Source organism: Physella acuta, unplaced genomic scaffold (genome assembly GCF_028476545.2).
Source record: "Physella acuta isolate Inbredline_101_S28 unplaced genomic scaffold, ASM2847654v3 ptg001145l, whole genome shotgun sequence".
NCBI classification, from domain to species: Eukaryota; Metazoa; Mollusca; class Gastropoda; family Physidae; genus Physella; species Physella acuta.
Window position 1 is genome coordinate 176,006 of NW_026732662.1, and position 23,497 is coordinate 199,502.

Below are 23,497 nucleotides of genomic sequence, written 5' to 3' on the forward strand. Positions count from 1 at the left end.
TATTTGATTGGCAAGAGTTACAAAAGATGATCATGATTGAAATGGACAACCTGCTTGCGGTCAGATGGCTTCACAATGCGGGATCTATCCCATGTTCGGGTCTGTGGGGTAGGGCTGGTAGGGTGGCAGGTACGTCTGTGGGTTCTCGTAACTGGGTGGGGGCGGGAGGTACATCTGTGGCGGGTAGTAGTACTGGTTGGTGTTGGGGTCGAACAGGGGTTGAGGTCCCATCATTGGTGCGTTGGGGTCGACCGCTGGTGCTGCCATTAGCGGCGCCTGTGTCTCCACCGGCACCATCATCCTGTTAGCCATCTCACGCAGCAGCCCCAGGATGTAGTCCGTGAGTTGGGACTGGCCCCAGAACAGCCGGCCCTCCCTGGCGTCTTGGAGCATTCGAACCAAGTCGGACTTGGCGACCGGTTGGTTGAGGACCAGGGCGTTGGATGGAACAGCGGAGGTGGCGGGGAGGTTTGTGCTGGGCCAACTGGGGATAGGAGGGCGTCATAACGGTTAGACATACCATCGTATACGTAATTTAATATTTCGGTATAGTCAGGGGTTAAAATAAGTTATTATAAAACTAAAAGAGGGATGGAAGAGCGTCAGGAATACAGTAAAGATTAGCCGTACCATCGCATTTATAGTTTTTGGAGTCCAGTCCAGGACTAAATTATTAACGATAGAGCTATAGGTTTGGATTAAAATATTTCGAGGTGAAGTAGCAATTCCTTACTATTAATTATAATTATAATGATTTTTCTTGGCCTGTAGTCCAACACACATTATTCCAACACACATTAAACCGGTTAACCCCACACACTCAATGTAAATAATAGCTCACTATATAAATGTAGACCTCCTCCCTCCCACATACACCCCACCCCCACACATACACTCAATGTAAATAACAGCTTACTATAAAAAGTAGCCACTCCCCCCCCTAACACAATGTAAATAACAGCTCACCATGAAAATGTAGACTCCCCACACACACACACTCAATGTAAATAACAGCTCATTATATGGATGTAGACCTCCCCAACTTCCCCCCCCCCCCCCCACACACACACACACACATCCACACACAATGTATATAATAGCTTACTATATATACGTAGACCTCTCCCCCACACCCCACCCCCCCACCCCCACAATGTAAACAACAGCTCACCATTGGCCTATCGTGTCCTCATCGCACGTGCCAGCAGGTGAGTAGTAGCGTGTCCCCACTGGGCAGGACTCACGGTGCATGAGGTTACCGCTGCAGACGACAGACTGGGCGCAGTGCTCGCAGTGGCGGTACCTGCCAGAGGGCGCCACTTTGTCGTAGAAGAAACAGTTGCTGATGCAGGCGGGGTGACCTGTGGGGTGACACAGTGGATTAGCAGGGGTGTGGACAGTGGATTAGTAGGTGTATGCTCGGTGGATTATCAATATATATATATATATATATATATATATATATATATATATATATATATATATATATATATATATATATATATATATATATATATCTGATAGCGATACATAAATTGTCTGGATTGAGTCAAATAAATATCGGTGTCTGCATATGTCCAAGTGTCTAGAACTGACCTAGTTCGCCTTCTCTTAGAACAGATTGTCCATGCTTGGCAGTGCTCAGAGAACTTCTGGAAAAAAAAAAGCAGAAGTCTTGAGAATTACTTAGGGTCCACCTAGGTCTAAAGAGTACTAGGTCATATCAATTTAAGTAAAAGCTTTAATGTCATAAGGCTGATCACACAGTTCCTTCATAAGTCAATGTACAGATAATAAACTCATCACTCCTAAAGACTGTATGGTTTGTACCTAGACTACTCAAGTTGTTAGTGGGGCTTATTCTGTTTTCGTTTGAACTCTAAATCTTTCACTGAATTTTTTAAATAAATGCTTTGTAATGTAACGCCATGCGCACGTTCATGGGGGGTATTGGTGAAATCATTGCTGACAACTGGAGTCACAATTATATAAAACTAAAATTAAGGGTTAATGGGTCATTATAAGCATGTCACACTCTTAAAACAGAAGGGTGTCTGACTTTGTGTGACAAAGTGGTACGATGGGGGGGGGGGGGGGGAGGACTATGAAATATGCAACACAAAATGCATCACATTTTATGAACAAATCTAAGGCTACTAATTACTATAAGAGGGGGTGGAGTTATGACGTCACCGCTTACATCATGCACGTGCCGTTCTCCGCCAGGTATGTCGCGCCCTCCATGCAGTAGTAGATGAATGTCCGGCCCTTGTCGCACAGGATGTAGCCGGATTTTTCCGGACAGTAGCTGTAGTAGCCGTCCGGTGCCAGCTGGTTGTTGGGTCCCACACAGGAGTCCAGGCACGCCGTGAGTACTGAAAGAGGCGGGTGGGGGAGTTGTGGTGTGGTGGTTAGAATTATTAGAACGTGAGTCTTCGTGTACTCACATCGAAATATTAGATTGTAGGTGAACGTGAGTGTTGATGTACTCACAAGTATTAGACTTGTGAGAGAGAGGGCGCTAATATGCTCGCTCACAAACAACATCAAGTGTGTGCACGTGAGTCTTAAAGAACTCGTGTCAAAATATGATTGAGAGGGTATTTAACATAAATGCTTTGGTGTATAGTAACTCAGTCATTGTAACACAAACCACGTATAGGGACTCAATGCAATGTTTGTACACCTACGAAACCTGTTAAGATTGTAAAGTGATAATCACCACTAACTCACTGTTGGAAGGGGAAAATGAAATCAGCATTAACTGCAACATGGAGCTTCAGCTTTGGAAGGGTACTTTACTTCCTTGTTACCACAGTTACACTACCAAAAACCCATAGATCTCAATCCAACAAACACTATTTCTTTAAAATATTAAAATAAAATTATATTTCTCACCCAGTTTACAAAAACATTCCATTAAAACCATAACCTAGCCTAGCTTTAGCCTAGCCTGGCCTAGCCTAGCCTTAGCCTAGCCTAACCCTAACCCTAGACTGTACTCACGGTTGACGCCAGGTCGTGTCGCCTTGATCAGGACCATCTGGTTGTCCGGCTCATCAAACGTGATTGGCTCCGGCAAGTTCAGCGGCTCTTCGCTGGCGTGACAAAACAAAGTTTACAGATCACGTGAGACACATAAGTCATAAGTCATGTTATAAAGTCACGTTCGTTTCCCTTTTGTTAAAACTTTAAATATCATTTTTTTTTTAAATCTAAATGGGACGACATGGTCTAAGCGGTAGAGAGCTCGACAGCTAACCCGAAAGTCTAGAGTTCGAATCCGGGTTCAATCTTTAGTACGTCCCTGATGGGTACCTAACTCATGTTAGCGAAAGTAAATGCGACTGGGCAAATGGATAACCACGCTTTCCCTATAAATGCCGAGGTCAAGAAACATATGAACTCTACTTTATCTGCGCATCTTAACTTTACTTTGATATAAAATAAACATGTTTTAATATAATATGTTCAAAACATATCACATAAAAGAAGTTTGCTTTTTCCTTGTGATTTACAGTCATTTTGTTAGTCACTGTTGCAGCTTTTATTATTATTCCTTCAAGAAGTAGGCCTACGCTTTTATTTTTAAATTACACCAATACCCAATACATTAACTCTTTTAATCAAATAATTGAAGTCTCAACATTGATATATCATTGATTATACACATATCATTTACCATCGTATTTCAAACAATCACTTTAATACAAAAACTAAAACATAACCCTTCACCTTGTAATACAAGAGTACAGCCACTCACCATTTTCGGTTAGGGTCAAGGTCGCACTTCCCTTTGTCCATGTTGTAGCCGTACCCCGGGCTACAGAACTCGAACATGGTCACGCCCCCGATGCACGTGAGGATGGCGTTGCAGTACTCACAGTGGGAGTAGAAGCCGTCGGCCACGGGACCGTCGTCACCCATACAGTCTTTGATACAATCGGGGTGGGCTGGGGAGGGTGGAGTGTGTGGGTTAATAGAAGGGTGGGCTGGGGGTGGAGTGTGTGGGTTAATAGACGGGTGGAGTGTGTGGGTTAATAGAAGGGTGGGCTGGGGGTGGAGTGTGTGGGTTAATAGAAGGGTGGGCTGGGAGGGTGGAGTGTGTGGGTTAATAGAAGGGTGGGCTGGGGGTGGAGTGTGTGGGTTAATAGAAGGGTGGAGTGTGTGGGTTAATAGAAGGGTGGAGTGTGTGGGTTAATAGGATGGTGGAGTGTGTGGGTTAATAGAAGGGTGGGCTGGGGGGGGGGGGTAAATGTGATGGGGGTCGTTGGGATGGGGGGTCAATGAACTCAGAAGACACGGGTGGGTCAACGATATTATAAAACAGGGGTGGGGGGTCAATGTGATGGGGTTCGTTGGGATGTGGGTCCAATGTGATGGGGGTCATTGGGATAAGGGCTCAATGATGTCAGAAAAAGGGGTGGGTTAATGATATTATAAAACAGGGGATTAGGGGGTAATTGTGATGGGGGGTCAATTATTTCATAAAACAGGGCTGGGATCAAAATAATAGTGCTCAGTGACGTCATAAAACAGAGCTGAGGGTCAATGTGATGGGGATCAATGACGTCATAATACAGGGGTGGGGAGAATATGATGGGGGGGGGGGGGGTGGCCAATGACGTCATAAAACATGGCTGGGGTCAGTGTAATATGCTCATTGATGTATCAAAATAGATGTGGAGTTGATGACTGATGTCAGATGAAATTAATGGACTCCCTTAATGGGCTCCATTAATGGACTCCCTTAATGGACTCAATTAATGGACTCCCTTAATGGACTCCATTAATGGACCACCTTACTCTACCATACTTACAGGGTGGAAGTGCCAAGGTATTGTTGCCCGCGCCTTCAGTGAAGCTGGGGGCAAAATAAAACAAAGATTCATTGAACTGTTTTTTATTATTTATGGGGGGAATGTCTCAGCTTCAGGCAACACATTTGGGGGTGTGATAAGATCAAGACAGTTATTGCACATAAAAGGGGAAGGCGTGGTTGAGTAGGAGAGCGTTTGATTGCTAGCGATAAAAGTCCCCGGTTAGGATCCCCCGGGGCAGATGCAGCTCGATAGCTGGGGACAGCAACCCATCTAGGAGAAACAACTCCAAAATCAAACAATTGCTGCTTTGCAGTTTGTTCTTGTGTTAGTATAGGCCATGAAGCAAATCCCAGAATAAAAGCAGACACAAGTTTGAGTCGACGGGCCATATGGCCCATTAAATATTGACACGTAATACTGAATTGTATCGGGGGTAATATCCTTCAATGTTACAATTTAAAACATAGAAGAAGAAGAATTGCACGCCAAAACCTATCAATAGTATTGTTTCACTCCTTTGCTAACACTAAAAAGTATCTAACCTTCTTTCTCACCCTATTCTTATCTGTTTAGACCAAACCCGAAGGAATTGGTGTTGTTATTGGAGAAAATAAAGATTTAGTTTTAGACGAACGATCGTTTCATAAATTACAAACGTTTTAAATGTTAACACATTTTTATCAAGAAATCTGGACACGTAAGCAGTACATATTTGTTTGTGTATATTGATATCACCTCGATAAAACTATTAGTCTCAATATAGTCGAGTCTAACTGTACCCACAAACTTTACCATTCTCCTGTAATATCCTAACTGTACCCACAAACTTTACCATTCTCCTGTAGTATACTAACTGTACCCACAAACTTTACCATTCTCCTGTAGTGTCCTAACTGTACCCACAAACTTTACCATTCTCCAGTAGTGTCCTCCACGCATGCGCCAGACGCCTGCACGTACTTGTTCCGGTCAGAACAAAACCTCCTCTCCCACACGTTGTTGGTCCTCTCGAAGTAAACATTGCAGTAGCTACAACTGGCATACCGGCCGTCTTGGTAGTTGCCAGGTGCTGTTTCATCCTCCACACACTGGTCGAAGACTGGCCGGTAGAAATATCGTAGAGGGAAATACAAAAGTTAGACAAAAGGTAGAGATATGTTAGATAGAACTACAAAAGTTAGACAAAAGGTAGAGATATGTTAGATAGAAATACAAAAGTTAGACAAAAGGTAGAGATATGTTAGATAGAAATACAAAAGTTAGACAAAATGTAGAAATATGTTAGGTAGAAATACACAAGTTAGACAAAAGTAGAAATATGTTAGATAGAAATAGATGAGTTAGACAAAAGATAGAAATATTGGATTTTAGATAGAAATAGATAAGTTAGATTTAAGTTGATAGGAATATTAAATAGCAGGTAGAAATATTGGATTTTAAAACAAACAAAAGAGTAAAACAAAAAGGTGGAAATATTGGATTTTAGAAAGAGATGAGTTAGATATAATTTGATAGAAATTTTAGGTGAAATATTGGATTTTTTTATAGAAATTGATGTGTTTTACATAAATTCATAGAATTATTAGACAACCGGTAGAAATATTGGATTTTAGATAGAAATTAATGAATTAGACCTAAGTTGATAGTAAACCTAAAACATTGATAGAAATAGTAGTATATGCAAATTAATAGAAACAATAGACAGCAGCTAGAAATAGCAATAGTAGATACCCGTTGATAGAAATATAACACCGCAGATAGAAATAGCTGAGTTGATAGAAATATCATACAATAGATAGCTCAACGACCGTCTGTGTACAAAAACATCTACTTAGGGAATACCTCCACATATAGTGTCGTATTGTAACATTAAAATGTCTAAATGTGGAATAGTTCAGCTTGAACAATTTACGCAACACGTTTTAAATGCAGTATTGTATTGGTAGCCTATTGCACTATTGAAATGTGCAAATGTTAAAAAAAAAACTCACCTGTCATATCGCCGCTATCAGGTGTGCTGTAAAGAGAAGATTTGATTCCTTAAAGCGTGTGTTCAAACTGTTTTCTCCAGCAAGTTTAGGTAGGTTAAATCATTAGCAAGTGATTTCGTATTTAATACTATCACTACCAAACTCGCCACACACTACCAAACTACCCTATCACTACCAAACTCGCCACACACTACCAAACTACCCTATCACTACCAAACTCGCCACACACTACCAAACTACCCTACCACTACCAAACTCGCCACACACTGCCAAACTACCCCCCCCCCATTACCAAATTTCGCCTCTCACTACCAAACTCGCAACCCACTACCAAACTACCCTCCCACTACCAAACTACCCTCCCACTACCAAACTCCACCACCCACTATCTAACTACAACCCCCCCCCACCTCCCAACATTCATAACCAAACTCCAAGCCTATACGTAACTCCAACCTCCAACCCCATTCCCTTCCCAACTCTTCCCCACCATTCCCCGTCCCCGCCCCAAACCTCTTACCCCAACCCTTCCCAACCCACCCCCACTACTCACCACTCATGATCAGTATCCACCACACATTGACCTTCGACCCTGCCATACTTCTCCCCCTGCTGACAGAAGCCCATCTTCTCCACCCCGCCGATACAGTCCACGTAGACGTTGCAGTAGGTGCAGGAGCTGTAGCGGCCGTCGGCCACGTCGGTGCACGAGTCCACACAGAAGTCTAGCACCGACAGCTTGAAGGGCTCGGCGTAACTGGAAAATATTACAGGAGTTATCTTTCCGAATGGATAGGCAAAACTAGAAAATATTACAGGAGTTATCTTTCCGAATGACTAGGAAAAACTAGAAAATATTACAGAAGTTATCTTTCCGAATGGCTAGTAAAAATCAAATACTACATTAGTTATGTTTCCGAATGCTAGGAATAACTAGAAAATATAATCCTATTTGTATTCTTAAATTATTGAAAATAACGACAATAAAAAATTGCTATTTTAAATATAACATTTGTTGTCCTCAATAACAACTGTTGTCTTTTATAACAATTCTTGGTAATTCGTGCTTTATTATTTTATTTTTATTTTAATAATTTTTTTTTTTTTTTTTTTTTTTTTTTTTTTTTTTGTAAAAAAAAAGTTTTAGCCAAGATTAATAAGAAATACATTGGTAACAGATAGTTACATTTGGAGAACAATAAAGTGTGTCTTAACAGTTTTAGAAGACAAAAGTCACGTAAACGAAACCTACTCTTAACAGTTTTAAAACTGACTAAAGACAAGCAAAAAAAAAATCCCTGCCCTTACCACTCCCCCTTGAAGTCCTTCTCACACTTGCCCGTGGCCTCCATGTACATCTCGTGGTCCGGACAGAAGTACTGCGCCTGCGCACCGCCCTGACAGTCCAGTATGACGTTACAGTAATCACAGTGGCTGTACCTGCCGTTCTGCCGTACAATACCTCCCTCTATACAGCTCCTGATGCATCCCGTAAACACTTGCATGGAAAACATCAAGTATATTGTGTTAGTTTATGGAAAACAAAGTATTTTGTGGTAGTTTATGGAAAACATAAAGTATTTTGTGTTAGTTTATAGAAAACATGTGTTAGTTTCTTGATTTTAACAAAATTAGAAAATAATAATAACAAATTAAAAAGACAGAAAATCTCAAAACAAACGAAACAATTGCGATGTTTCTATCACAGCGGTTTGAATCACTTATAGCTGATTCTAAATTGTACATTTTTAAAACAGATTTTAAAGATCATTTTAATGGTGAAAATTGATTAGGCATATATTAAGCAGTTAACAAGTTAACTTTATGTCATGTTTGAAAGGGAACTTTACTTTTACTTTTATGTTTAGCAGTTCTCCATTAATGACCGGTTTAATAAATGTGACAAAAAGGCGTTTGTAATTTGCAGTCTGGCATCTTGATAGCAAGCATATTTAGTTTACTGCTTCTAAACGTCATTTTAAATTTTAAATATTTGGTTTGATTAAACTTCTAATGCAAATGATTCCACATAGGAATAAATGATAAGCTTTTTCATGACAACGTTAGGTGAAAAGTTTGTATCAGCTCTGTAATCATGTCCTTGTGTTGTTTTTGTGTTATGTTTGTGTTGTGTTTTTGTGATGTGTTTGTGTTGTGTTTCCTGATTGTATTTGTTTGTGTGTTGTATGTGTAAAAAATGTTGTGGGTTGTATTTGTGGGTTGTGTTTTATGTATTGCATTTATTTGTGTTGTGTTTGTGTGGTTGTGTGTGTGTTGTATGTGTGTTAGTGTTATGTTTGCGTGTTGTTTTGTGTTTGTGTTGTGTGGGTAGTAGAGTTGCCACTGGTATGTTTGCGTGTTGTATTTTGTGTTTTTGTGTTATGTTTGCGTGTTGTGTTATGTGTGTAGTGTTGGTGTTAGAATTGCCACTCACCTGGTAGAGTCGACTCGACTGGTCTGGGCTGAGATTCTGGCACAACAGGTGCAAAACCTTGACCTAAATCATCCGAAGACTGGACACTGGAATGTTTGAGATTTTTTTATTTGGTTACGATCTTTTTCATACGTCATATTTCTCATTTTTACTTTCTCGTATATACGAAGTATAGAGAAAGTATTGTAATCGTGCACAAAAATCACTTGAAATTTTAACAATTTTCACCGTATTACACCTCAGTCCTTCATCACATCCGAAGTTTAGAGGACTTATTTTAATCGGGCAAAAATTATCAATCCAGATTTATCAAAACTAAGAGGTTTTATGCGTAATCCAGTCTGAAAAACCGGGCTTTGCAATTCTGTCCGTATGTCTGTGTGTGTTCGTGTGTAAACACGATAACTTGAGTACCGTTACAGCTAGGTTGATGAAATTTCATATATAAGTATTTTATCAAAATCGTAGATCCGTATCAACTTTTGAGCGATTTCCGATAACCGGAAGTGGTATTTTTCCTACTTTGAATTTTTCAAAAGCCTATAACTTGAGTACTATTTCAGATAGATAAATGAAATTTCACATGTAAGTATAAGATCTAATTCTCTACCTTCTGTTAAATTTTGAGTAACTTCCGTTGACCGGAAGTAGTAATTTACGCCACTTCCGATTTCTCAAAAAACTAATGTAAATTTTTAAAGTACTAATAATATTGCGCACTAGTATGCACTTTTTTATTTAGCGTTCACTTGGTGTGTAATTCTTTTGTCCACGAGATTTCATTCTATTTTTAAAACTTTAAGTATTTAAAATGGATTAAAAATCATGTCTATAGCCCGAGTTCCCATCCCCTGTTATATTAATCATTTATATAAAAATATTCGAGAAAGTTTAGGGGAGATCACTCCCGGTTTATTACTTTCTCGTATACGAAGTATAGAGGAATTATTGTAATCGTACAACGTTTGCCAGGTTTACAAGCGCCATATGCCACGAAATAACGACATCCTTTCTAGTCTCAATGAATACTCTTTAAAGAACTTAAAGACGTATAAATAAAACTGAAAGAAAAAAGTCCCCGCCTCACCAGATTCCATCAATGTCTGCCACACAGGCGCCCTGGTTCTCTGCGTACAGCTGACCCCTGTCACAGAACAGCCGGGTCGCCTGACCCCTCTCACAGCGTATGTACATGTTGCAGTAGTTCTCTGAGCCGTACTGACCGTCGGCCACTGGCCCGTCGGTACTTTGGCACGATTCCAGGAGAGTTGGGTGAACTAGAGAAGTGTTAAGTGAATTAGAGAAGTGTTGAGTGATTTAGAGAAGTGTTGAGTGAATTTGAGAAGTGTTGAGTGAATTAGTGAAGTGTTGAGTGAATAAGGGAAGTGTTGAGTGATTTAGAGAAGTGTTGAGTGAATTAGTGAAGTGTTGAGTGAATTAGAGAAGTGTTGAGTGAATTAGAGAAGTGTTGAGTGAATTTGAGAAGTGTTGAGTGAATTAGTGAAGTGTTGAGTGAATAAGGGAAGTGTTGAGTGATTTAGAGAAGTGTTGAGTGATTTAGAGAAGTGTTGAGTGAATTTGAGAAGTGTTAAGTGAATTAGAGAAGTGTTGAGTGAATTAGAGAAGTGTTGAGTGAATTAGAGAAGTGTTGAGTGAATTAGAGAAGTGTTGAGTGAATTAGAGGAGTGTTGACCATCCCCGTCCCCCAACCCTCGTACCACCACCACCCCAACCACCTCAAATCTCGTTATAAACCGACCCCACACTCACCTGTCATTACACCATCACCAGGGTTCTGAGCCTGCAGAGACTGGAAACCATTAGCCGTGCTGAAAACATTGAATGCCATGTTAACAACGTATTCTGATAAGCTATGTATCAGCATTACCAAATCTCTGCACGGATACTTTCTATTTTTTGAACAGCAATTCAAGTTAGTAATTAACTCAAAAAAATACTATCAGAATATTAACTTGTAGTGGTATTACTTCAATACATATGCATAGGTTACATAGCCTAATTTCTGAGACTTTTAATTAACATATTATTATTAAAGAAAAATTAATCATTACTTTTTATTGCATTTGTAAATACATATAGTTTTAGCTAAGAGCAAAAATATATTGGGCGAAAATTTCTTTTTATCAAGTTTAGAAGCGAAATTAGAAATCATATATATATATATATATATATATATATATATATATATATATATATATATATATATATATATATATATACAGAGGGGGGGGGGGGGCGAGAGTACGGACCGCACCGGGTGACACCATTTAGGGGGTGACACCAAGGCAAAAAACTGCAAAATATATAGAGAAAAATGGTAATTCCACTTAAGTGATTAATTCGAGTGTGAAATAGTCTTTTAAGAGGTGCAAATCGAAATTTTGAGGGGGGCGGGGTGCAAATCAAAAGTTTGAGGGGGGGGGGGGTTGCAAATCGAAAATTGAAAGTTTGTCAGAGGGAAGGGTCGCTACGCCTCTGGGGGGTGACACCATTAAGTGCCGCACCGGGTGATACCCGACCTCGCTACGCCACTGTATATATAAACAGAGAAAAAGAGAGACCTATCCACAAGACAAAGAATACCAAAAGGTCAAGCCAAACCACTCACCACTTGCCGGCCCTATCCCAGTCACAAACCAACAGGTTGTTGCTGAAGGACGTGCCGGCCGGACAGTCCTGGGTGGTGGTCAAGCCCCACACGCACATGATGAAGGAGCGGCAGTTGTTGCAGATGGGGTAGATGCCGTTCTCCCGCGCCCGGCCCCCGCTGGTCACACATGACGTGATACACTGGTGGGACACTATGGGGGGGGGGTGTAAAGATAGCCGTTATCACGGTTTGCCCAAGAATATACCATCAGCTCACCGCTCCCTGCTTGCTAACCACCCCCCTCTCTTACACACCCATACACCAGCTTATATACAAATACTACCAGAAAAAAACTTCAATTCATATTGGAAATACTATAGTTCAGAACTTAAATATAACCGACTGGATTAACTAATTATGTAGATAACATTAGTAACTGTCCTTAATAAAGGGATAACACTTTTAAGTCTGACCCTCCCCTACACACTCCTGAAGTTATATCATACTAACTCAACAACAACAACAAAAAATAATAATGTACGTTTTTTCGCAATAAAGGAGTTATATAACATAAGTAATTGTTCTAGATAAACATTAGACTTAAACACATTTAGGCTTGACCTGCCCTATCCACTCCTAAAGTTATAATATACTGACTCAACTTTTTCAAAAACCACATCAACGAAACAAAATATTGTAATGTATATTTTTCGTAACAGAGGAGTTACATAACATAAGTAACTGTTCTAGATAAACATTACACGTGTAGGCTTGACCCGCCCTATTCCCTCTTAAAGTTATAATACACTGACTCAACTTTTTTCAAAAACCGCATCAACGAAACAAAATATTGTAATGTACGTTTTTCGTAATAGATGAGTTCGTTAAGTTAGTTTCTTACTTACCTAGGTTGGTGAAAGGAGACTTGGGCGACTGATCGCTGGCGTACAGGGAGTTCGCAGCTGATGGGTTGGTGTAGGATGTGGCTGGTGGGTTGGCATATGTGGGGTTGGTATATGCTGGTGGGTTGGTGTAGGATGTGGCTGGTGGGTTGGCATAAGCAGGTGGGCTGGTGTAGGACGTGGCTGTAGGGTTGGTGTAGGATGTGGCTGGTGGGTTGGCGTACGCAGAGGGGCTGGCGTAAGGTGTAGTTGGAGGGTTGGAGTAAGATGTGGCTGGTGGGTTGGCGTATGGTTTAGCTGGTGGGTTGGCGTACGCAGATGGGCTGGCGTAAGGTGTAGCTTGAGGGTTGGAGTAAGATGTGGCTGGTGGGTTGGCGTATGGTGTGGCTGGTGGGTTGGCGTACGCAGATGGGCTGGCGTAAGGTGTAGCTTGAGGGTTGGAGTAAGATGTGGCTGGTGGGTTGGCGTATGGTGTGGCTTGTGGGTTGGCGTATGGTGTGGCTGGTGGGTTGGCGTATGGTGTGGCTGGTGGGTTGGCGTATGGTGTGGCTGGTGGGTTGGCGTATGGTGTGGCTGGTGGGTTGGCATATGGTGTGGCTGGTGGGTTGGCATATGGTGTGGCTGGTGGGTTGGCATATGGTGTGGCTGGTGGGTTGGCGTATGGTGTGGCTGGTGGGCTGGAGTAAGGTGGGTTGGCGTATGATGTGGCTGGTGGGCTGGTATACTGTGGGGCTGGGGACGGGTATGTGGCATACGCCTGCCCAGTGTAGGACGGCTGAGTGTTGCCAGGGAACTGAGTCACTTGTTTGCTGCAAATAGAAGTGTGTAACAAGGATAGGACCTCAGGACATTGACACTTGTACGTAGTGTTTCTTCTGGGCATCTCTACTACCCGCCTCACTCGAACGAAATGAAAATTTATATAAAAATATATACTTTACCAATGTGAATGTCGTCGTCCCCCCCCCCCCCCCCCCCCAATGGGACGGAGTGCTCTATCGGTAGAGAGCTGGACTGCTAACCCGTAAGTCTCGAGATGGAATCCGGGTTCAAGTCAGTAGACCGTCCCTGAGTCCACCCAACTCTGATGGGTACCTAACTCACGTTAGGGAAAGTAAAGGTGGCTGGGCATAGTGCTGACCACACTATCTCTTCATATGCCGAGGTAACAGAAACAAGTGAACTCTACTTCACTTGCCCCATAGACCGTCCGGTTTGAAAGGGAAACTTTACTTTACTTTTATGTCACCCCCCCCCCCCCCCCCCCGGGAAAATTATATTTTCACTAGATTTTATTTAACTTACTTTCTCTGTTAGTCTTTCTTGTTAGATCGAAACGGACGAGCGAAATTTCGAGCACTTCTAACCGATCAATCGAATCCGAACACACACACTTACCAGTCCGACTTGGATCCGAACACACACACTTACCAGTCCGACCTGTATCCGAACACACACACTTACCAGTCCCACCTGGATCCGAACACACACACTTACCAGTCCGACCTGGATCCGAACACACACACTTACCAGTCCGACTTGGATCCGAACACACAGACTCCCACGGTGCCCTCGTAGATGGTGGTGGCCGGACAGCGGGTCTCCGTGTAGATGCCGTTGGAGCAGTGGACGTAGAGGGAGCAGTCGTGACAGTGGAGGTACTGGCCCGAGGGTAGGCTGGCCCCGGTGTGGTCCCGACACGATGGGGTACAGTAGTTGAACACTGGGAGGTGTGGGGGAGGGGGAAGGGGGGGGGGGGGTGGGGTAAATACAAGATTTTGAGAATGTCAGCTATAATAGTAGCATAATATTCTTAAGTCTACGTGGGGGAAGAGGGGGGAGTTGACAGGATGAGATTAATTGAGCGATAGTGGGAGTATCCTATTCTAAAAATAATAGTTGTTTTTTTTTTTTTATTTCGGAATGATTACAGAGACAATTTTAAATGTTTTATAGCTATTAAATTCATGGAGTTTTTCTTCTTCGTTCTTAATTGTGATGTTGTAAGGGATTTCCTCCAAAACAATAAAGTACTACGTGTCAACATGTGATGTGCTAAATGGTCCGTTGACTCCTATTCCAGTAGAAACTTTTCTTTCTGCGACCAAACTACAAGCCAGCAGTTGTTTGTTTTTGGAGTTTTCTCCCTTAGACGGGTCCTCAGCTATTGAGTTAAGCCTAATATTACATATACACACCTGTACGTTAAACCTAACATGACATATACACACCTGTATGTTAAACCTAACATGACATATACACACCTGTATGTTAAACCTAACATGACATATACACACCTGTATGTTAAACCTAACATAACATATACACACCTGTATGTCAAACCTAACATGAAATATACACACCTGTATGTTAAACCTAACATGACATATAAACACCTGTACGTTAAACCTAACATGACATATACACACCTGTATATTAAACATAACATGACATATACACACCTGTGTTGTCTGAATATGAACCAGCGTGCGGCTCACTACCCACTTGCTGTGTGTATGTGGGTGACGCCGATGCCGATGGAGCACTGTAGCTGAGGAACAGGAAGAAAAAATACGTTATTCAGCATTACGTGGGAGAGTGTGGTCGACATATACATATGGTACCCAGTGTTTCTTCCAGACTTTTTTCTCCGGGGGGGCACTTGAAATTTTCGGGGGGGGGGGGGGGGCGGTAGACTTTCTTCAGGGGGGGGGGGGGGGGCGGACACTGTTAAAAGTATATATTTTCTATATAAATTATATAAATTTCATTTCGTTCGGGGGGGGGGGGGGGCGGTAAAAAAAATTTCGGGGGGGGGGGGGGGCGAAGAGATGCCTGGAAGAAACTCTGATGGTACCCCGGCAGTGGCGTAGCGAAGGGGGGGCGGGGGTGCGGACCGCACCGGATCACACCATTTAGGTCCGTTATACCAAGGCAAAAAATAGCAAAATTTATAGAGAAAAATGTTAATTCCACTTAATTAAGTGATTAATTCGAGTGTTAAATAGTCTTTTAAGAGGTGCAAATCGAAAGTTTGAGGGGGGGGGGTGCAAATCGAAAGTTTGAGGGGGGTTGTGCAAATCGAAAGTTTTAAAGGGGGTTGCAAATCGAAAAAATTTGAAAGTTTGTCCCCGGGAAGGGTCGCTACGCCTCGGGGGGGGGGGGGGGGGTGACACCATTAAGTGCCGCACCGAGTGACACCCAACCACGCTACGCCACTGTACCCCGGTATGTATGCAGGTTGGGTGTCTACTTTGGTATATGTTTAATGTTTGTCAATTAAAACATATAACTATTCTAGAGATGTTGGTATGATGGTGTGTGTGGTTGTCTACGTTGTGATATGTTTAATGTTTGCTAAGCAACCACACAACTTTTCTAGAGATGTTGGTATGATGGTGTGTGTGGTTGTCTACGTTGTGATATGTTTAATGTTTGCTAAGCAACCACACAACTTTTCTAGAGATGTTGGTGAGATGTTATGTGTGGTTGTCTACTTTGTTATATGTTTAATGTTTGCTAAGCAACTACACAACTTTTCTAGAGATGCTGTGGGGATGATGTAAGTTTGTTACCAACACACTGTTATCCTGTGGATAGTGTTGGCCATCTGTTTCTTTATCCACACATTTGGTGTATTACACGTGTTCATAATTATTTTATTTTGTTATGGTATTTTTAACTTTTTATACAAGGTCATAATCTTCAAACCTTGATATATTTGGGATATTATTTTATTTTTAATTTGGGCCCATAATAGTAAAGGTGAAAATTTAAAAATCCTTAATTAAGTCAAGTCAAAAGTGACCATCATGTGAAGAGCAATCAATGAAGGCGTTCTTTCGTTTTTATAGAAATTAAAAAGTGAAATTCGATCAAGGGTTTTGCTTATACTATGATCAAATACTTATACTTATAATTTAGAAAATACAAATGTTTACTGAATTATCGTGTAAAATTTTATACAAAAATATTTAACAAGATAATAAACTGTGATTTTAATTCATATTAATGCAAATAAAAAATTTAAATTATTTATCACAAATTTTCTGAACATAGTTACAAGTTGTCTCCTGTAGTACAGTTTTTATTTGAAATGGGAGGCAACTAAAATATATCATATTCTTTTCCATACGGGTGTTTTTCCCATCTGTATCTTTTTTTTTACTCAATATTGCTGAATAGTAATTTTAATTTTAAATCATTAATGGAAGATTATTCATTATCTTAGCAGTTGTGAATTTTACAACTGAATATTCGATATTGCATGTGGTAGATGATTGTAGTGGTATTTTTTTTACTGTAATGTTAAGAACGTATTAGATTAACTACTGATGCGTATCAATGTTGTGATGAAAATAAGAGATTTCAAGTATTATAAAGGATTTTATAAGCACCTTCGAAAAGACGCAAAACCTCTTCTTCTAAGGCTGATTGGAAATTGTGTGCCCAATAGTTCATTGCTTCAATATTGGTTGTATGTCCACTACCTCATTAACTCACCACTGGTATTGTGTGTCCATTAATTTACTCACCACTGGTATTGTGTGTCCATTAATTTACTCACCACTGGTATTGTGTGTCCATTAACTTACTCACCACTGGTATTGTGTGTCCACTAATTTACTCACCACTGTTATTGTGTGTCCACTACATCATTAACTCACCACTGGTATTGTGTGTCCACTAATTTACTCACCACTGGTATTGTGTGTCCATTAATTTACTCACCACTGGTATTGTGTGTCCACTAATTTACTCACCACTGTTATTGTGTGTCCACTACATCATTAACTCACCACTGGTATTGTGTGTCCATTAATTTACTCACCACTGGTATTGTGTGTCCATTAATTTACTCACCACTGTTATTGTGTGTCCACTACATCATTAACTCACCACTGTTATTGTGTGTCCACTACATCATTAACTCACCACTGGTATTGTGTGTCCATTAATTTACTCACCACTGTTATTGTGTGTCCACTACATCATTTACTCACCACTGGTATTGTGTGTCTACTAATTTACTCACCACTGGTATTGTGTGTCCTGCTGACACGCCCCCACCTTCTCGTCGTAGTACTGTCCATACCCGCACGTGTAGCTGCTGACAACGCCCTTGCTACACACCAAGTATTTGTTGCAGAATGTGCAGTCTGGATAGTTGCCATCGGATTTACCCGAACAAGAATTACTGCAGTCGTCGTAATCTATGTGGGATAAATAAACACGTTTTTATTTACTCTTGGGCGTTACTAGGGGGTGCTGGGGAGGTCCGCCCCGGGCGTCACTTTTTACTACATAAATTCATTAAATTTACCGTAAGCACAATATTTTCAAATTCTTACAAAGAATACTTCACATACTCATCACATATGAATATGAATGCAAGTTATTATATTTATAACAATTTATATGTTTCTAGAATTATTGAATTTATGTTCCTACCTTGGGTAGCAGCAGTGTTATTTGTCCCGTATGATGGGTAAGATGGAGGGGAACTGGGCGTGTACTGAGCGGGCGCGGGGTACTGGGGTGCAGTGTATGTTGCGGGGCTCGGGGATGGGCTGTAAGTGTTTGGGCTTGAGGGTACAGGGTAAGATGGGGGTTGGGCGTTGTATGTGGGAGGGGCATATGTTGGGCTGTAGTTTTTATCGTATGTTGGTGGAGCAGCAGTGGAGGGGTATGACGCGGGGGCGTAGTAAGGCGGTGGGGCGGCCACGGGGTTGTATTTGGGCGGAGAGGTTTGGGTGTACGCCGGCGGCGCTGCGGTGGAGGGGGAGTAGTAGGGCGCCGGGGCGGCCAGGTTGTCGTACTGAGATTCGTAGTTTGGAGAGTATGACGGCGATGCTGTGGTACCGTAGGGTACCTCGTAGTAGTACGGCGGGTTGGCCCCGCTGCTCAGGGGTGGTGAATACGCCGGAGGGGCCGCTGTGGATCCGTACGGCTCTTTGTAAGTTGGATAGTAAGGTAAAGCCGTCGTCCCGGGGTTGGCGGTAGTGTAAGTCACCGGCGTGCCGTAGTCTACAGCTGAAGCGTCGAATGTGTTTCCGAAATCCATAGGAGACCCGTAGGAGTACGGATCCGCGGCGGTGTTGAAGACGTCGTTCAGAGACATCCCGCCATCGTTAGAGGGCTGGAACATGTTGTCTAGCGCGGAAAACGGGTCGTCGTTTTTGGGGCTAGCTGGTTGGGGTTCGAACATGCTGTCCAGAGCCGCGAAAGGGTCGGAGTCGAGCTGATCCGAGGAGGGGGTGGTGTATGGGGCCGGGGTGGCGTAGTACGATGTTGGTGTGGTGGCGTATGTAGGATCAGGGGTATAGCTGGGATATCCCACAGCGCCTTCGCCAACGTAGTTCCCGTCTTGGCTGGAAGAAATTTAATTAGAAATTAAATAACATTGAAGTGAAATAAGGCATAGATCATTGCAATGGCTGCTTTAAAGTGAACTTCAATACTTTTTAATTGAATGTTTTTTCTGAACAACTCATAGCTCTCTTTTGGGCGAGAATTTTCTTTTTACTTCATGAGTCCACTGCATTTAAAATTCCCCCATATCAAGAGAACCTGCTGATCTATAAATAGAAGCCATGGTTCTATTACGCCTCACTCTAGTAGACCAATCTTAATAGATCTCACCTCAATAGACAGTTCCTATATGGACCATCCTCAATAAATATATGCTTGCAATTGACCCCACCTCTCCATTTTATAGACTCCTCCCTCAGTATACCACTTTCAGCCAGTAGAATCCTCCATCAATATACACTCCACTCAATCACTCAATAGACCCCTCCCTCAATAAATTCGTCTTCAATAGCCCTTTTTTTTCAGTAGACCCCCCCCCCCACCCCCATTGCCTAGTTGGATAATTGGACTCTACCCTTAACGCTTAGTTTTAAAGATTTCATTATGATCATTAGAAAAGTCTATACAATATTAAATCTATAGTTTTCTTGCTAAACTTTTTTAAAACGCAGTCACGTGTGAATAAATGCGTTTGTTGTAAGATTTTACAACTCAATCCTGTGTGAATTAACGTGTTTGTTTTCCTGTTAACTTACTCGCAGTATATAGGCATGTATGCGGTGCATGTCTGCGAGTCGCCATCAAAGTAAGTTCCACTCTCGCAGGATTTCCTGTAGTAGTAGTCCTGGTTGCACTCTATGAACAGGCTGCAGCTCTGGCAGTCAGGGTAGTTACCGGATTTTCCCGTACAGTCACTGACACACTGAGGCTCAGCTGTGGGTAGTGGCATAGGTAGTTGGGTAGTGGCGTAGGTAGTTGTGTAGTATCATAGGTAGTAGGGTGATGTCATGGAGTTATTTGGTAGTGTCATGGAATTGTTGGGCAGTGTCATGGAATTGTTGGGTAGTGTCATTGGTAGTTGGGTAGTGTCATAGGTAGTTTAGCGCAGGTAGTTGGGTAGTGTCATGGAATTGTTTGGTAGTGTCATGGAATTGTTTGGTAGTGTCATTGAAATATTGGGTAGTGTCATTGGTAGTTGGGTAGTGTCATAGGTAGTTTAGCGCAGGTAGTTGGGTAGTGTCATGGAATTGTTTGGTAGTGTCATGGAATTGTTTGGTAGTGTCATGGAATTGTTGGGTAGTGTCATTGAAATATTGGGTAGTGTCATTGGTAGTTGGGTAGTGTCATAGTTAGTCGGGTAGTGTCATGGAAATATTGGGTATTGTCATGGAAATATTGGGTAGTGTCATAGGTAGTTGGTTAGTGTCATCTAAATATTGGGTAGTGTAATGGAAATATTGGGTAGTGTCATAGGTAGTTGGATAGTGTCATCTAAATATTGGGTAGTGTCATAGGTAGTTGGGCAATGTCATGGAATTGTTGGGTAGTGTCATGGAATTGTTGTGTAGTATTATACTTATAGATAATTAGGTTGGGTTATACGAATGTCCGATAGTGGCACTTGTAGTTGGATAGTGTCATAGACATGAGTAGTGTCATACAATCGTAGCAGTGGTATCATACACATGTGGGTGGATCAAGTCATAGACAGGTTTGGTAGTGTCATAGAATTGTAGAGCAGTGAAATTCAAATGTTGGTAAGCGTTGCAAAAATGTGTAATGTTACAGATAATGTTATGGATAATGAAAACGTTAGGGGTATGTTGTATAAATGCATTGTGTAGAGCGCCTTTTTTTATTTAACTATAATATTGTTGTATTTCTATTACAATATTTTTAATCTAAATAATTATTTCCGTCGCCATATTGTCTTTGCGACTAATTTATAAGCCGGTTTTACCTGGAGTAAAAAGTAGAATCAAACAGACAGCAACTAGTTGACAGCGGTTTCTTTTCTTGACTCTAGCCATCTCTACAATAGAAATTTTTAAAATACAAATGATATACTTTTATTTCTACAAGTACATTCACAAATGTAAACGATTGTATGGGTCATTTACTATGACATTTGCGTTGCACCCTTATGAGCACTAGTTGACTAATGGCCTACTTTCTTTAAACGGACCAATGCACTAATTGACTTTCTAGAATGCGACAAATGCTCGAATGGACACTTTCTCGAAAGCGACAAACGCACGAACGGACATTTTCTAGAATGGGACATATGTCCGAATGGACACTTTCCCGAATGGGACAAATTCCCGAATGGACACTTTCCTGAATCGGACAAATGTTCGAATGAACACTTTCCCGAATGGGACAAATGCCCGAACGGGCCCTTGCCCGAATCGGATAACTGCCCAAAAAAGAAACTTTTAATTTTATAGGCAACGAAAGAATACAATGTCTACTGTCTTATTAAGAGAGCATTTAAAATTATTTTTTTAATAACGTTTATTAAATTTACTTTCTACTTTTTAACTATGAATTTCAAACATTAAAATACTAGGTAGATACTCAAGGTTTAAAAACGGTTAAGTTTCACTTTTTTTTTCTTTTCTTTCCGAACATTCTTAAATAATTCGACACTCCCTCCACGATAACAATATTTTTGTTGATCAGTTGATTCTAGAATGTTGTCCACGTTATTAGTCTCCATGGCAACTCTAAAATGTGTACACAACCATCGTAAACACCAGCTCACTTGAGCTGACGTCACCACCGCCGCATAATTTCCCCTTTCGTTATTGCATAAATTAATATTAAAATTAACTTTAAAATACTTAATTTTGCCTTCTGTATTAAATAAAATAAAAAATTTATTTAGACTAATTTACTTTTTAATTAGACTAAAAGAGTAGATTTTGAAGTTTTTATTTTTAAAGACCCATTTCTCAAGTTGGAAAATATACAAACATTAGCAATAAGATTATAGCCACAGACAAACTCACAAACTAACTTTGTAAGCAAAGAAAAAACTCACAACAGAGAAACCAACAAAAATAACGTACCAATGTTTAGACAGTAACTCTCTTGTAAAGAAAATCGTACGAAGTCTGACAGAAGACAAGACCACACTCCGAGAAATGACGACTGAGGAGAGTTGATGTTTCCTCCTGCTAGGTCCTACTGTCCTACTGTCCTCCGTCCTGTTTGGTTCAGACCTCGGGACATGGACATATAAATGACCGCCCAAGTCACGTGACAGCCCGGGTAGACGCCCGCTGACGTCACTATCACCCCCATCAAAATACCACAACGATACACAACCCCCGGAGGCGGGAAAATCAAACTCGGTGACTCAGACCACAAGTGATTCAAGTAATCCAGTTTTAAGTCGATGTCTTGTATCAGTGGGATCTCGGGGTGTCCACCCTTCGCTCTGTTCTAAGTATCAATAACATTTATCAATTCCCTGTTCGTGCGGGACATTAAAGTAATACACGGGCACATTCTTTTCAATTCTGAAACAGAAAATAGCTTCAAGGGAGGAAGAATTACAAACGAAAGCCTATCGGATGCAATTAATTGTTTTATTTTGTCGGGAATATTTCAGATAGAACCCAATTTTTAGTGTTTTAAGTAAGTAGGTCATTAAACTCTAAAAATAAACTTAATGGCGTATTTTATATTTTGTTAGGTACTGTCGCCGCCATCGTATTTTAGTGAATAGATGAAAATTCTTTTCAAATTATTTGAGAAAGGTCAAAGAACACTAGGTTAGAAATCGTGGCATTGATGGAAGCTGATAAGTTATTTGGGTTTCATCTACATATTTGTCTAGGTTAAAATTTTTGACGGAATGTTAATTTTCACTAAAATATATCTCTTAACATTACCTTTGTGTGAAGAAAATCTAACTACAATACAAACAATTGGTTTATGAATTTCTAGCTTTGTATGAGTCTTGTAAATCTGATTGGTATCCAGTGTTTCTTCGAGACTTTTTTCTCCGGGGGGCACTTGAAATTTTCGGGGGGCGGTAGACTTTCTTCGGGGGGGGGGGGGGGGGCGGATACTGTTAAAAGTATATATTTTCTATATAAATTATATAAATTTCATTTCGTTCGGGGGGGGGGCGGTAAAAAAATTTCGGGGTGGGGGGGGGGGCTTCTCTGTTGGTATCCTACATTGGTCTATGTATGTGTGGCTAACTTTGAATGGATTTAGTAACAGCTGATTGGTAACCGACATTGGTGTATCTCTGGCTGGCTCGAATGAGTTTTGTAAAGATGATTGGTACCTTATATTGGTATATAAATCTCTGGCTGACTTTTAATGGATTTAGTAACGCTGATTGGTACCTAACATTGGTGTATGTATGTCTTACTGTCTTGAAAGAAAAAAATTCCACACAATCATCT

The 23,497-nt window shown here is 41.1% G+C and overlaps 1 protein-coding gene across 1 annotated transcript; it reads right to left on the reverse strand.

The window, feature by feature from the left end:
• LOC131956293 (uncharacterized) lies at positions 1-22,255 on the reverse strand. The gene is made up of 23 exons (XM_059320750.1): positions 22,145-22,255; positions 21,034-21,105; positions 19,829-20,006; positions 18,213-19,132; positions 17,797-17,974; positions 15,224-15,312; positions 14,292-14,484; positions 12,765-13,570; positions 11,878-12,070; positions 11,019-11,077; positions 10,336-10,525; positions 9,249-9,334; positions 8,123-8,312; positions 7,368-7,571; positions 6,815-6,840; positions 5,736-5,922; positions 4,821-4,864; positions 3,764-3,953; positions 3,007-3,098; positions 2,201-2,375; positions 1,597-1,652; positions 1,172-1,361; positions 1-484 (listed from the first exon to the last, which is right to left on the reverse strand). Exons 2-23 carry the CDS (start codon positions 21,101-21,103, stop codon positions 85-87), a joined length of 4,716 nt encoding a protein of 1,571 aa, XP_059176733.1. The 5' UTR covers positions 21,104-21,105; positions 22,145-22,255; the 3' UTR covers positions 1-84.
• Between the last annotated feature and the right edge of the window lie 1,242 nt (positions 22,256-23,497).